Source organism: Lissotriton vulgaris, chromosome 2_1 (genome assembly GCF_964263255.1).
Source record: "Lissotriton vulgaris chromosome 2_1, aLisVul1.2, whole genome shotgun sequence".
Lineage (NCBI taxonomy): Eukaryota > Metazoa > Chordata > Amphibia > Caudata > Salamandridae > Lissotriton > Lissotriton vulgaris.
Window position 1 is genome coordinate 1320153367 of NC_141687.1, and position 14300 is coordinate 1320167666.

The following is a 14300-nucleotide window of genomic DNA, read 5'->3' on the forward strand; positions in this document are numbered from 1 at the left end:
GAAAATGTGCCGTGAACACACCGACAAGTGGTTGTGTCAATACCCCAAACTCAACCCCACCATCTTCTTGCATGATAGTGTCATATTATGTAGGAGATGTTGATCTCATGTCTGAGCTGCAACTCAAACCATGATGGCAATGCGCTCGAGGATGAATGGGATAATAGGGGTGTTATAATTAAGGCTGGATGTAAACAGAAAAGGCAGGTGTGTGAGACAGGTTGAGTGATAATGAAGTAAATGAGTGAAGAAGGGGTGCATTGTGGGAGTCAAAAGAGGGATGATGGCAGACGGATTAAAGCAGCGGAAGCTGGGTCTGTGGGTAATAGTCAATAAAGTCGGTGTACTGCAGGAATGAGGGTGTGGGATTTCTGATAAAGCAGCCAGCTTTTTATTGTTTACTCACATTTAGCAGTTTTCTCTACTTCATTGGCAAGTTTCACTTGTCAAGAGATGTAGGCTAGTGCATTGGGAACACTGCAGAATCTTATTGTGAAATGCACCGTCCTATACTAACAGGCACAGAGGCCAGGCGCCAGAAGGCCAGTAGCAGGGTACCCTTATGCCAACAGCTGTGGGGCACTGTGTGAATGAGAATCTAAAGGCCTTTGGCATGCAAGCAATGCCAGTAATACCTACGGAATTCGACTAGGGACTCAAAGGGGTGAAGAGTGCTGAAGTGGTGGTGATGTGGAATACGAGGTTGGGGGGCAACATGAGGCATAACTTGAGACTCATCATAACACAGGCAATGGTTTATGAATACCGCTATGAAATGCATAATGTTACATCTAGCTTTGGATTCAGCCTCTACAATATGTACGTTTGACTGACTGCCAGAGATACCTTTACTCTGTCTTTTTAGAGTGAACCATCTACCAAGTAGTGCCTCAGCATACCCTATTTAGCGATGAGAACAAGTGATTTAGGGCCAGATGTATCAAAGGGTTTTACCCATTCTGTGTCTATGGGAAAATGTGTTCATACATATGGCCCCAAGTTCGGTAATCCACAAACAGGAACACAGGTTCACCTGGCACAAAGCCAATCTCCGAAAGATTTGGAGAGCGCTCGCTCAACTTGCATGTTCTAAAAACTGCGGAAAGAAAATGGATTTCTCAAAAACCCTGGAATGGGGGAGGTGTCAGCTAGATGGTTTAGCTGTAATCTGCTCAGCTGTTTAAGAAGTTACATGATAGAGTAAATGCTGCTGTTCAGTTATTAAGTTACAGGATAAGGTAAGGGCGGTCGGCTCAGCAATTAATAATTACAGGATGAGGTAAGCGCTGCCTCTTCAGCAAATAGGAGCAATAATGGTGAAGTTGTGTGATCAATTGGGTAATGTGTTTTATAGCTGTGTGGTTTTACTATATACTGAGCCGTATTACATGATGTTATGCACTTTTATTGCTCTTTGAACCGAAATAAAGTTATTGAATGCAATTGATCATAGTGATAAAACGGTATCAAAGTCAAATATGAACCCCAAGACTGGCAGCAGGACCAGTGCTCCATAATCAAAGTGCAATATGTAGAACACATGTCACAGTAAAACCCTGAAACCAGCTTTTTAGAGAACTCAAAAAGGTCTTTAAATACTCATACAAGTCAGTTAAATATATTTCTAAACTGTGAATTCAGCAACATCGAGGTTGGCTGGTATATTGTGCTGCAGGAACAGTCTACGTAAAACTGCATGCAGACTGTCAGCTTTTAGATGGAAAGGGGCATCTGTAAGCTTTTAAAAGCAAGCTGCAGCCAGGGATTTTGGCAAGCTGTATAATGCAATCCTTGTTGCGGTGGGTCGCATCAGAAAGAAGAGCATATCCGACTTAAATCCTTAGCACAACATTGTCAGCACACGCACAGCCTCATTCCTAATGCATTTAAAGTAACAGTTCAAACAATAACTTGCAAAATATATAGAGTAAAGTATCATTCATTTACCTTCTTTGGAGATGATGATGAATTTGGATGGCTTGATGGGTTTGCCATTTAGGTTCCAGGTGACAGTGGCAGGTGGGTCTGCGGCAATCCGGCATTGTAAAACCAGTTTCTCGCCATCGACAATGTGGGTATCCTGGAGCTTCTCCAGGAAGGAAGGCGGAGTTCCCTTGCTCTGGGGTTTCTTCTCATTGACTGTACCATCCACCATCTCGCAACCGTGCTCACAGTTCAGGTCATTCTTCTCTTCTTTCTGCGGTGTCGTGGCATTCTCCACCACCGCGTTACTATTGCCATTTTCAGCCAGTGGTTTCTTCTTGGTGCTGAGCACAGATCTGAAATCTGGGGTGTTCGGCTTTGGTGCCACCTTTTCTGGGGCAGAAGGCTTTGGGGTGCCCTTTTTGGCCAGCACGGCACGGAAGTCCACCTGCTGAGGGGTGTTCACTTTCCTCTCATCCTCCGACAAGGTCTTGGGCTTGACCTGCCTCTGCAGGTTAGCGCGGAAGTCCATCTGCTCGGCTGGGATTTCTTTCAACTCCTCCTCAGAAATTGCCTTGGTGATCACTTTCTTCCCCAGCACGTTGCGGAAGTCTAGCTGCTCCGCTTCTTGCTCCCGGAGCCGGTCCTCAGTGTGCTCGCGGACCTCAATGCGCCTTTTCAGTAGCCCTCGAATGTCCTCCTGCTCTTCCTCGGTTGGTCGGGTTTCTCCAAAGCTCCTCGGGACACTGCTCCTCCTGCCAAACTTCACTGCTCCATGATCGGCAACATCTTCATTCTCATCAGAGCTGGTCTCCTCCCTCCCCCTGTGACCAGCAGAGAAAGGAGAGAAGCAAGAAAAGGGGCTGGTTTAAACGTCAGGAAACAATCCCAGGCAAGAAATGTGTTTATGGCAGGGAAGGCTGATTAGAGGAGGAGAACAGTCCTTTAGGTTATTGCATCAGTGATGACTTCAGTGGCCATATAAGGGAACAAACAAAAAAAGGTCTCCTCTCATCTGCCTCCATGCAACAGTTCAGCTGCAAGAGCAAAACACTTATAGTTGGGTCACATTTGGGATTAGGCTGGTTTACAGCCAGCCCTGGTCCGCAAAGGCAGCGTATTAGCAGAGCAAAAATAGAAGCCACACATGCAGTGCCTGGGAACTTCAGCAACTTACTCTCGCTGGGGTCTGCCTCGGGAAATTGAACTTTCTCTGAACATCAGGGACACCTGGCAGCTGCACTCTCCAACAGGGTTCCTGCAAGTTCGACAGAATCAAAATAATTTTTTTTTTTAACCGCCTCAAGGAATACAATTAAGAGTGCAATAATTCAATTACTCCGTTCTATTTTAGACTTTGAAAAAACAATCTCAAATAGCTTTCCAGCCCTTGTTTCTAACTGGGACATCGATTTTAAAGGCTAATGCCTCTCAGAACAGTTCGCTGCCCCGCAGCGGTCCCTAAAAATCACTCTTCAACCTGAATAAAGGGCTTTAGATGTTGTGTCCTTATGAAAAAGGCGAAGTTCATTCAGACGCACGCACACAAACACCCTTTCCACTCCCAGCATGTTTAAAAAAACATCATTCTCTTCCAAGCAAGGTGAAGGGTTGCATGAAAGCGAGTTTTCATTCCGAAATTTGAAATCTTTCCAAACATGCTCCATTCTTTTTGTGAAGCAGCTTTTAAGCATCACGAGCACGAAAATGTGAGGAACGTCGCGCGCTGCAATACGCGCCACCGAGCCTCCCTCCTCAGCTTGCACATGTTTATATTAGAAAACTTATAAGTGTCGCCATATTAGGTAATGCGCTCTAATTCTTCCTATTGTAGGCGGATGCCGCGGATGCCTTCTGTGAATGTCTCCCATTAGAGAGGTCTCGGGACGGCGTCCCCGCGCGAGGCACGGGGTCCTGCGCAGTAATGGCCGCTAATGCTTTATCACGCTCTCGTGATGAGAAATGACGGGGCCCTCTCTCGTTCCCAGGCTGCTGGAATCGCTTCCATATTAAGTTCTCTGTAAACACAGCGACCGTTCGGGACCCTTCTTATGAGAACACAAAGGTGGGACTGTAGGACCCCAATCATTTACATCTATTGCAGTTACCATCCTGGGCGGCAGGGGGAGGTAACATATACATACATACATATGTGTGTGTGTGTATATATATATATATATATATATATATATATATATACATATATATATATATATACACACACACACTCCAACGTGGCCCCGTCTTAGGACTCTCGAGCGCTCTGTGGTGTTTCTGGTCGGTCAATTAAACTCTGACAACACCGTTCTGAATTTGGGCTCCGACTCTGGTCTTTTCCTAAATAAATTTATACCTGGAGTGTGTTGAATATATATATATATATATATACACACACTCCAACGTGGCCCCGTCTTAGGACTCTCGAGCGCTCTGTGGTGGTGCGTTCTGAGTGCAGCAGAGCCTCGCCGCAATTAATCACTTTCCGTTTTGCCGAAGCAGTTCCTCGCGCACTCTCAGCTTTCACAAAAAATAAAAAAAATACAAAATAAAAAGCTGAGTGCGCGAGGAACTGCTTCGGCAAAACGGAAAGTGATATATATATATATATATATATATATATATATATATATATATATATATATATATGCTTTGAAAAAGACCGTTAGGTTGAAACACGGCAGCAATAAATTAATTTTGGACTTACCTGGAGTGTGGGCAATCCTTGCAGCGCGGCGGCATAACCAGGAAAATTCAGCATATATATATATATATATTTTTTTTTTGCATCTATTGCAGTAATCATATTGGGGTATCAGTGACAGGAGGTAACTTTGAGGGTATATATACGTGTGTGTGTGTGTGCATGTATAGACATATATATATATATATATATATATATATATATATATATATATATATATATATATACATACATACAAACACACACGTATATATCCTCAAAGTTACCTCCTACTGCTGCCCCAATATGATTACTGCAATAGGTGCAAATTCTTATATATATATATATATATATATATATATATATATATATATATATATCTGGAAACCCTCAAACCACTTCCTGAGTTCTCCCAATGGCAGTCAGGTGAGGAAAGAGGCACAGACCTCAGAGGATTTCAAGTGGGCAGTATTTTATTCAGTGACCCAACACAACGCGTTTCAAGCCCGTAAGCCCTTGATCACGTGTATATATATATATATACACACACACACACACAATCACACAAGTAGAGCATTGCCACATACATATTATTAATCACTTTGATTCATTATCAAGAGTTCTCGCCTAGAATTAAGTGCCACATTCACGACAGTGGCATCAAGTATGTATGTAGGGAAATAGGGTCAAGGTGTGCCAGTTGTCTGTAACTCATCCTCTTCTGAATACTGCTTTGCTGCAGCATGAGTTTTACTGCAGTGTGCGCGCAATCACAGCTAATGTTGTGCATGCAAGTTTTTATTTCTCCTCCACTCCCTCAACCTTAAGGCATCAATGCACCCCACTCAACTGGTAGACTATCTCTAGTGCTATCCCACTTGATATACCTGAATGTCACAGTCCTGTTTAATTGCCTCTGTACTTTCCATCAGTTCGGTGGTGAAGCGACTGACTACATAACCATCAGCCAGTGGTTCGGAACACGGTTTCTATTCTATCCTGCACACACCTAAAAAGGTGTCTAGCACCACTAACGTCCCAGTCATTGCCATATAACTGCAATACCATGTGAGGCAAAATACCTAAGGTGGAGCTGAAAAAGACTGTACACCTTCTGAACTAAATTGCTGGGGGACCTAAATGAACAGATTACGCCAAGTGATACCCGAGATTAAGAGAAGGATTATCAGTATACTCTAAAGCTGAATTACCTCGATAAACCTCTTAAAGACATTGCACAAAATATGTGAATTATGTTTGGCCACCGCACAGTAATTAAACAAACCAGATCTAGAAGCATGTCCATGCAAAAAACACCCCAAAAAACTACAAAGTAACAGGATAATAACTTTACAGAAAAGTCTTACGGCATGCCTTCCCACTTCACTACCCAGAACAGTTGAATGTCAGAAAGAAACTGATCAACACACTTTTCAATGAGACCTTTCCAGAGTATCTCTTTTCCTCCTGACCACACTACTACTGACAGTCAAAAGTACCTCAGCTTCACAGCTTTCACGGCAGTGTTATACAAGTCTAATGGCCATGCACTGCTCCTCATCACTGCCAGCACTCCCATAAAACAATGCAAGATGGCAGTCTTAAATTGCCATCACTGGGTGGTGCCAAATAGGAAGGCAAGGAAAAACAAAATGCCTTTATCTTACTAAAGGTGGAGATGAAGGTAAAATTCTATAGTGGTTGGAGCACCACACATCTTTACACAGTTCATGTCCATAATGTCACCTCCTAAGGAAAGACTTTTCTTCAAATCAAAACGTTTTCAATGCAGGGGAAAAGTTTCATGGCCAAAAATGTTCCATTTATGCCTCACAGCTGTCCAGGAGTTGCGCATAAAAGGCTTTTTACTATGGCGTAATTTTATTCCACATCTGCATCCAATTCAGTAATAAATCCCACACAAGGGTGGCAATTTGTAGGTTGAGGGAGTGGTTTACCTCGAATCTTTGTGAATGCCCGCAAACTCTCAAGTGTGTGTCCATTCACAGTCTCCTCTTTCACGCCTTTGTTTCCTGGGAGCAGTTAAAGATGTATACGAGCAGTGGGAGGGAACTCAGTGAGTGGAAGAGTTTTCTCCCTAGGGAAAATGTTTCCCAGCGTACATCGGGATGCCTTTCACTATGTACAATTGTGCACTGGGGAAATAACAGCTTTGAAATACAAATCGCGACTCATTCAAAAGTATGTCTGGGAACCTGCCACTGAAGCAGATTTCCATGCACACTACTGGTTTTTGTGAACAGAGTACATTTGTAAATCTGCAGCCTTGAGCCATGGTACCTGTAGGAGTGGCGAATTGTGAACCCCTTGCAGCATCAGGCCTTTAAACTATTCGCGATCACCATATTGGGGATCACCACTGATGTTTACACATATACTGAGTATGTTTTGCTGTTGAGTTAGAAAGACAGGATGGCATAATATAAAGGAGAGAGTAATTAAGAGAATGATACTGCAGCAGACTGACTAAAAGACAACATAATAAGTAAGGAACATATCTTAAGACAAAGACCCAATGTCCGTATAAAAATTGAAACGTTGTTGGATTGTGATTACTTCTATGTGTCTTGCCAATGTATGACTGTTACTGGATTTCCAAAATATCCCAAGTGTACAACAGTTTTAGATTTGCATGAGAAAATGCACATTATTTCTTTGTTTCTGCATGAGGAAATGATTCCTTCATAAAGGAATGTGTCCTATTAGACCTGGGGATGTACCTCCCCCATCCGTACTCTGGAATCATGACATAGTGCTGGGGTTTGCAATGATACACTCTGTGGCATAATAAAACATGATGGGAACCCAGGAGAATGTGGTGAGGGGCCCCTGAGACTATTACATCTCCCAGACACTTATAGCCTTTATGCCAAAAGGGGGCCCCCATGCGCTGCAAGGGTTTCAGGGCCCGGCCTTATGTCCATGGAAACATTTTCGTATGTTTCGGAGGTAAGAAACAACATGTAATACTTTATATTAATACCCACACATTTTCTAGCACCTATTCATTCGCCACTTTTTGCGATAACCCCAACCCCCGAAATGCCTACAAATAATGCTGTCAACACTAAATTTGTGAAAGTGGAGAATCCACCGCACTTTTGGAGCATAAACATTTCAAGCTGTAATTAGCATGCATACACCTACACAAATACCGATTCTGAAAATCTCGATTGGGAAATAACACATGCATTTTAAAAAAAAATTCTCAGTTATGTTCAACCTAGGTGACCACAATTCTCTCTGGATCTTGCCCAAAGTGTGATAAAACGTGATTTTGGCATCCCAAGTCAGGAATAATGTAGCGCCTTTGAAGTGAAGTGCTCCCATTGAAGTTAAGTGCTATGTTTTTCAGAGGACATATAAGACTACTTGCTGATGGTAACAGTTGGACAAGGAAGCTTGAAATCAGATAGAAGTTTGCAGAATTCAAAACAGATTTCGTTTTGTAAACGTCAGGCATAACCTTTCAAACAATGCTATCCAAACAAAACACAGGGTTAGTACATTGGCAACTAACGAATGTCATTACAGGGACAAACACTGAGAAATCCGAAGAACATGTGCAAATTGTTTAGAAAGGGATAAGATTTCCTTAAAAATCCCTAATTTCCATTAAATCTAACTCGTGCCCCTCGCTACAATAAGAATTTGATAGGGAGTTCTTTGGAGCCTTCGCATTCTCTGAAGGTGGTTTTAGCTGTGGAAATCATTCCGTCCCACCCTACTTTGACACTGGTTTTGATCACTTACTTTAACTTGATTTCATACTTTCCCGCGTAACGGGCTTGAACATTCCGTAGTATAAGCGTGAACACGTCTTCGTTCTGCAGGATCTCGATCTCATCTTTTTCAGTCAGCTCCCGTCCATCTTTCAACCAGTGGACAGCTGGGAATGGGTCCCCAGCAATAGCGCAGGAGATCAGAACATTCTCCCCCGCCGTCGCTGTCACAGACTTTGGTTTGCTAATGAACCAGGGTTGGATTCCATCCTGGGGCTCTACAGCAACAACACAAGAGAAAATAAACAAAGAGTGCCTGTAAAGCTTAATTGTAGCATAGGTCATAACAAAGTGGTACAGCACAATGACAGATCTCATTGGTAAATCTGATCCTGCGGCTTAAGGAAAGAGTAAATATAGCAGGCCATGCTATCATAAATTCATCATACGCAAACAAAACCACAAAGTCCCAGATTCCAGATTTTAGTGAGTGCGATACACTGAAGCCCATGGTTAAGAGATAGTGTCAATATCTTTCATCTCTTGCAAAATACAACCAACCTAAACTTTCAGGATGATAGTCAAATTTACCATGAAGACCAGAGCTGTTGGTCAGACAACTTCCATCGTTCTATGTGCATCTTTGTGAATACCATATTCACAATACTTATATGGTGCTCCACAACAGCACCTATTAGAAATGTAATTAGTTCCTTAAAAGTGCACAATATTTCCATAACGTCCGTTTATTTGTAAATTATGATACATGCAACTAGGGTCGCACATCCCTACTGCAATATTGTGAATGAAATATCATTTATAAATGCTGTGCTCTAACTACTAAGTGTGTGTGTGTGTGTTTGTAAATATAGGTTTACTATACTTAACTCCATATATATATATATATATATATATATATATATATATATATATACACCTTAAAAAAATATATACATATACAATTTAAAAAAAAACCAAAGGTTAAAGCAGTTATAGTTAGAAAAACTTTCTTTTTTTCTTTCAAACGAAACTAAAACTACAAACCTTTGAAATTCTAAAGTTACTGATATAATTTAACGTTATAACTGGTGCCCCCACCAAAAATCCTATAAATCCAGCACCTCCGTAGACAGTATTGTGAACTCGCTAGTTATGCTACATTAATTGTAACCCGGCACTCTACCACTCAAATTGTTGTCATTAATGATTTGATGTGACATGTTATGAGTCTTATTATGTATGCTATCATTTAACGTGCTAGAAGTGATATCATGTGAAAGGGTATAAGCATGGCATGGAGAAGGTGCCAGTTATAGTTAATGTAGTGTGTCTAGCGAGTTGACAACACTATCTACAGAGGTGCAGCAGTTAAAGGACTTTGCAGAGTTGACAAAAGTTTTAACTATAAGTTATAACTTCAGAATTTCAAAGGTTTGAGTAGCTTAATTTTGGTCTGTTTAGAAAGAATAAATAAAGTTATTCTAACTATAAACAAGCTTTAACCTTTGTTTTTTTCATTGAATTAGTATGGCTTTGTAATTTGTAAAAATATTTTTTAACATATCTAAAGTAAATCCATCATTGTCTTTTTATACAGTGGCTTGGATTGCAGTAGAGTAGCGTGGTGTACAGTAGAATGGCGTACAGTAGAGCGGCATAAATTGAAGTGGGATACAGTAGAGTGGCGTAGAGGAGCGCTACGTAGAGTGGAGTAGCATCAAGTGGAGGTGCTTAAAGTGCGGTTGCGTCCAGTGGAGCGGTGTATAGTAGAGTAGCGAAGAGTTGCATTGAGTGGTGTAGATTGCAGTGAGGCTGAGCCAAGTGAGGTATAGTGGAGTGGCGCAGAGTGCCGTGGCTTACAGTTGAGTCGCTTAAAGTACAATAGTGTAGAATGGAGTGGGGTACAGTTGTGTGGCAGGAGTAGTGTAGAGTGCAGTGGGGCTGATTGGAGTGGCATAGAGTGAGTGGCATACAGTTGAGGGGCTTAGAGAGGAGTGGCATAGAGTTGAGTGAGGTGGAATTGAATAGAGTGGACTGGCGTAGAGTGCAGTGGCATAGAGTGGAGTGGCATAGACTGAAGTGGCGTAGAATGGAGTGGTGTAGAGTGGAACATCATAGAGTGGAGTGGCGTACAGTGGAATGGAAAACAGTGGGAGGGTGATTCGTCCAGTAGACTGGAGTGGCTTGTTATACAATAGAGTGTTGAGTCAGAGGGACACGCCAATCTGTGTGTTACAGTGGAGAAGTGGAGGCTGGAGTGGGATATAGTGAAATGGGGTAGAGTTTAGTGTATAGAGTTCAGTGGTGTGCAATAGAGATGCATAGTGGAGTGACATAAAATGGAACAGCGTAGAGTGGAGTGGCAAAGAGTGGAGGTGCATACAGTGGAGTTGCATCCAGAAGTGTGGAGTACAGTGCAATAGAGTGGAGTGGGGTGGAGTGGAGAAGAGAAGCCTACAGTGGAATAGCTTAGAGTGGAGTGGCATACAGTAGAATAGCATAGAGTGGAGTGGCATACAGTAGAATAGCATAGAGTGGGGTCGGGTGGAATAGTCTTCAGAGTGAAAGATCATAGTGTGCCGGGTGTAGAGTGGAGTGGCCTAGAGTCAAATAATGTACAGTGGAGTTGTGTAGAGTGAAGTGACAGGGTAAAGTGGAGTGGGAGAGTGGAGTGGCATTGAGTGGAGTCTTGTAGAGTCGAATGGCGTACAGTGGAGTGGCATAGAGTAGAGGGGTGTACAGAGGAATGGCATAGAGTGGATTAGCATAGGGTAGAGTGGCATACAGTGCAATTTCATGTAGTGGAATCAATGGAATAGCATAGAGTGGAATAGTGTAGAGTGGAGTGGAGTAGAGGAGAATAGTGTGGAATGGAGTAAAGTAGAGGGAAGTACAGTGGAACGGACTAGACAAGAGTGGTGTAGAGTGGAGTGGCATAGAGTGAACTGGCATACAGTAGAATGGCGTACAGTAGAGTGGCATAGAGTGGAGTAGCACAGAGTCAAATAACAACAAGGAAAGTGGCATAGAGTGTAGTGGAGTGGCATAGAATGAAGTGCTGCAGAGTGGGATCCCGTAGACCGGAATGGCATAGAGTGAAATAAGGTAGAGTGGAAAGCGTAGAGTAGAAGAGTGTAGAGTGGAGTGACAGAGTGGAGTGACAGAGTGGAGTGGCATGGAGTGAAGAGGCATATAGGGACGAGGCTTAGAGTGGAGAGGCTTAGAATGGAGTATTGTAGAGTGGAGTGTCATAGAGTGGAGTGGAGCACAGTGGCATACAGGTTAGTGGCATAGAGTAGAGTACTGTTAATTGGAGTGGCATAGAGAGTGTAGTACAGTGGTGTGGAGTGTGTGTCAGAGTCGAGCAGACGGTGGCAGAGTAGAGTGGACTGTCCTAGAGTGGAGTGACATGTCAGAGTGGAGTGTACTGTCGTACATTAGATTGGAGTGGCACTTCAAACAGTAGAGTGGAGTGTTGTGTCGTGTGGTAGAGTGTAGTTTAAACAGACGCAGAAGAAAAATTGTTAAAAATATGTAGGTGAATATTGGTAGGAAAATAGATTTTGGGGTAGAAAGGGTCCTTTTTGTTAGTAATTAGGTACCCATATTGTTTAGACTACACTTAGTCTGCATTCAGTTTTTTAAGTGAAACTGTAGTACATTACTGTAATATAATTGCATAGGAAGGAATTTAGAAGTTAAGTCTGTAAAGGTAGAGTAAATTAATTCTCTGACTTCATATATTTGTTTTTTTTAAAAAAAAGCTTAAGGAGTACCATGCTACAACCTAGAAAGTACTGTGATAGTAATATAAATAAAAAAAAAAATGAAATATGTTGAAAAAACAGAAATGCACTGTATTTCCCCTTAAAACCCATAAAGTAGACTAATAAGGTCTAACCAATATGGCTGCCTTTTAGTTTTCTAAGGGCGAAATATTGTTTAGCCAACACTTAGGTGCCTATTATGATGGCAGGCGGATCGCCACTCCCGGCACGGTGGTGGCGATCTGGCCGCCATCTGTACCTGATTTACCCCCGCCATATTAGTATGGGGGGGGTACCGCGGCAGACGGATAGACCATCTGCCACTTTTCCGCCAGCAGGCAATCGTTACGATTGCCTGCTGTGCGGATCAGGGGCATAATATGGTGGCGGTGCCGTGCAGGCACTGTCATCCATATTATGATGTGCAATTTGTAAGGCCTTTTCAAGGTGGACATGCCGGCATGGAAAGGCTGGTGGAAATTGCTTTGGGGGGCCAGTTACGGGCCCCTGGCGGGGTGAGGGACTGCACTTGGGGGGTACCTATGGTACCTTCTACATTGCCATACATAAGGTGACAGGCACCGCGCGGTGCCTGTCACGTTGTGCATGGCAATGCAAACCATGCACATTTCACATTGCAGACAGAGCTGCACCCAGCAGCACCGCCTGCAATGTTAAATACCAGAATGCGCCCGCCAGTGTGGCAGGCGCATCCTAATTGGCCTCATTGGACCGCCGCACTTCTGGCAGTCGGTCCCCTTTTCAGTTACGGTGACAGGCGGCAAGGTCCGCCCACCATCGTAATGAGGCCCTAAGTCTACATTCTGGGTTGTAAGGGATGTATAGTGTAGTATAGAGTTTTTTTCTAAATGTATTTTTCATATTTAGTAAACCACTTTTTAACTACAGCAGTACCCTCTAGAAAATACAGCAGTATTCCATAAATTAAATATATATATATTAACAAAAAAAAAAGGGTTTTCCATACCTTTACAGACTTATCTAAAGTGCCTCAATCCTTCCTATGCAGTTATGAAATAGTAGTACACTGAAATTACAGTAGTACTTTATAATAACACTTGAAACCCACAACACAGAGTAAGTAAGGGCTAACAACATCTCTGCCTTTTAATTTTGTGTTTGCCTTAACCAAATATATAATGGTTTGTCATCGGCATGTACCACAGTATACTTACTGCGAAATTGCTACATCCCAATAGATTGCTAGGTTTTTGTGCCTTATAACTTTGTACTGAACCTATTTTGCTCTATTAACAAAAAGGAACCTTCCTACACTGTGATCAATAATCCTCCCACTTTTTAACAAAATTTGTCAGGCCATCTTGCTGCTACGTCCGATACAAAGGTCTATAAAAAATCCATTGGTTGGAAAACGTGTTCTGGGGCCCTCAGTTTTTTTTCTTTGCACCCCCTTCATGGACCACCACAGTACTTTGCACCATCCGCTAATGTACAAAAAGCAATGAGTCTACAAAGTTTCATGGAAATACATTAAATGGTGACAAAGTTATTAGCGAGCAAGTGTCTGAGGAATTCTTATCTCTAGAATTCCGCACTGTAACTACAGAGTGGCTACACACATATACACACACGTACATACATATATACCTTCAAGGTACATGGATGTTGAGTTAAGAACATTAAATCAATAGTTACCTATGCATACTTATCTTTACAATATTTCTTTCCTCAATATATAGATTACTATATTTTTGTAGGGCAATAGATCTGTCCTCAATACATAGAGCACTCAATCAAATCAACAGAAGTTTGTCCACTTCTTTGGAATGATAGTTTCTACATTACAGCAGTACCCTGTGATATTACCCATCATCTGGCCTACCACCCAGCTTCAAAAAACCAAGCTTTATAGCTGTGACCCAGTTTAGGTATTTGTAACCTCTTCACTTCTTTTTACCTGTACTCACATTTGAGAACTGTTGCAAGTAACCTTTCTTGAGACTCACAGCAAAGCTGATCACAATTTCCTTTTATGACTGCATACATAAGCATCACAAAGAGGATCTGTTATTTTACCAACCAGATGAAGAGGGTTGTATAGCCATGGTCTAAATTGTGTGCCAGTGCATTGGCACTAATGCTAATCTACACATAGGAGCTTATTACGATGTCGGGCAGATGCAAATATCGCGGAAATGGGACAGA

The 14300-nt window shown here is 42.3% G+C and overlaps 1 protein-coding gene across 3 annotated transcripts in view; it reads right to left on the reverse strand.

Moving 5' to 3' along the window:
• Nucleotides 1–14300, reverse strand: part of MYLK (myosin light chain kinase) — a 1710670-nt gene that overhangs the window by 575880 nt on the left and 1120490 nt on the right. For all 3 annotated transcript variants that reach the window (XM_086957081.1, XM_086957079.1, XM_086957080.1), the window contains exons 15-17: nucleotides 8378–8624; nucleotides 3101–3181; nucleotides 1948–2747 (exon numbers count right to left, since the gene is read on the reverse strand). In XM_086957081.1, coding sequence (XP_086813207.1) covers nucleotides 1948–2747; nucleotides 3101–3181; nucleotides 8378–8624 — 1128 coding nt within the window. The remainder of the gene's footprint in view (nucleotides 1–1947; nucleotides 2748–3100; nucleotides 3182–8377; nucleotides 8625–14300) is intronic.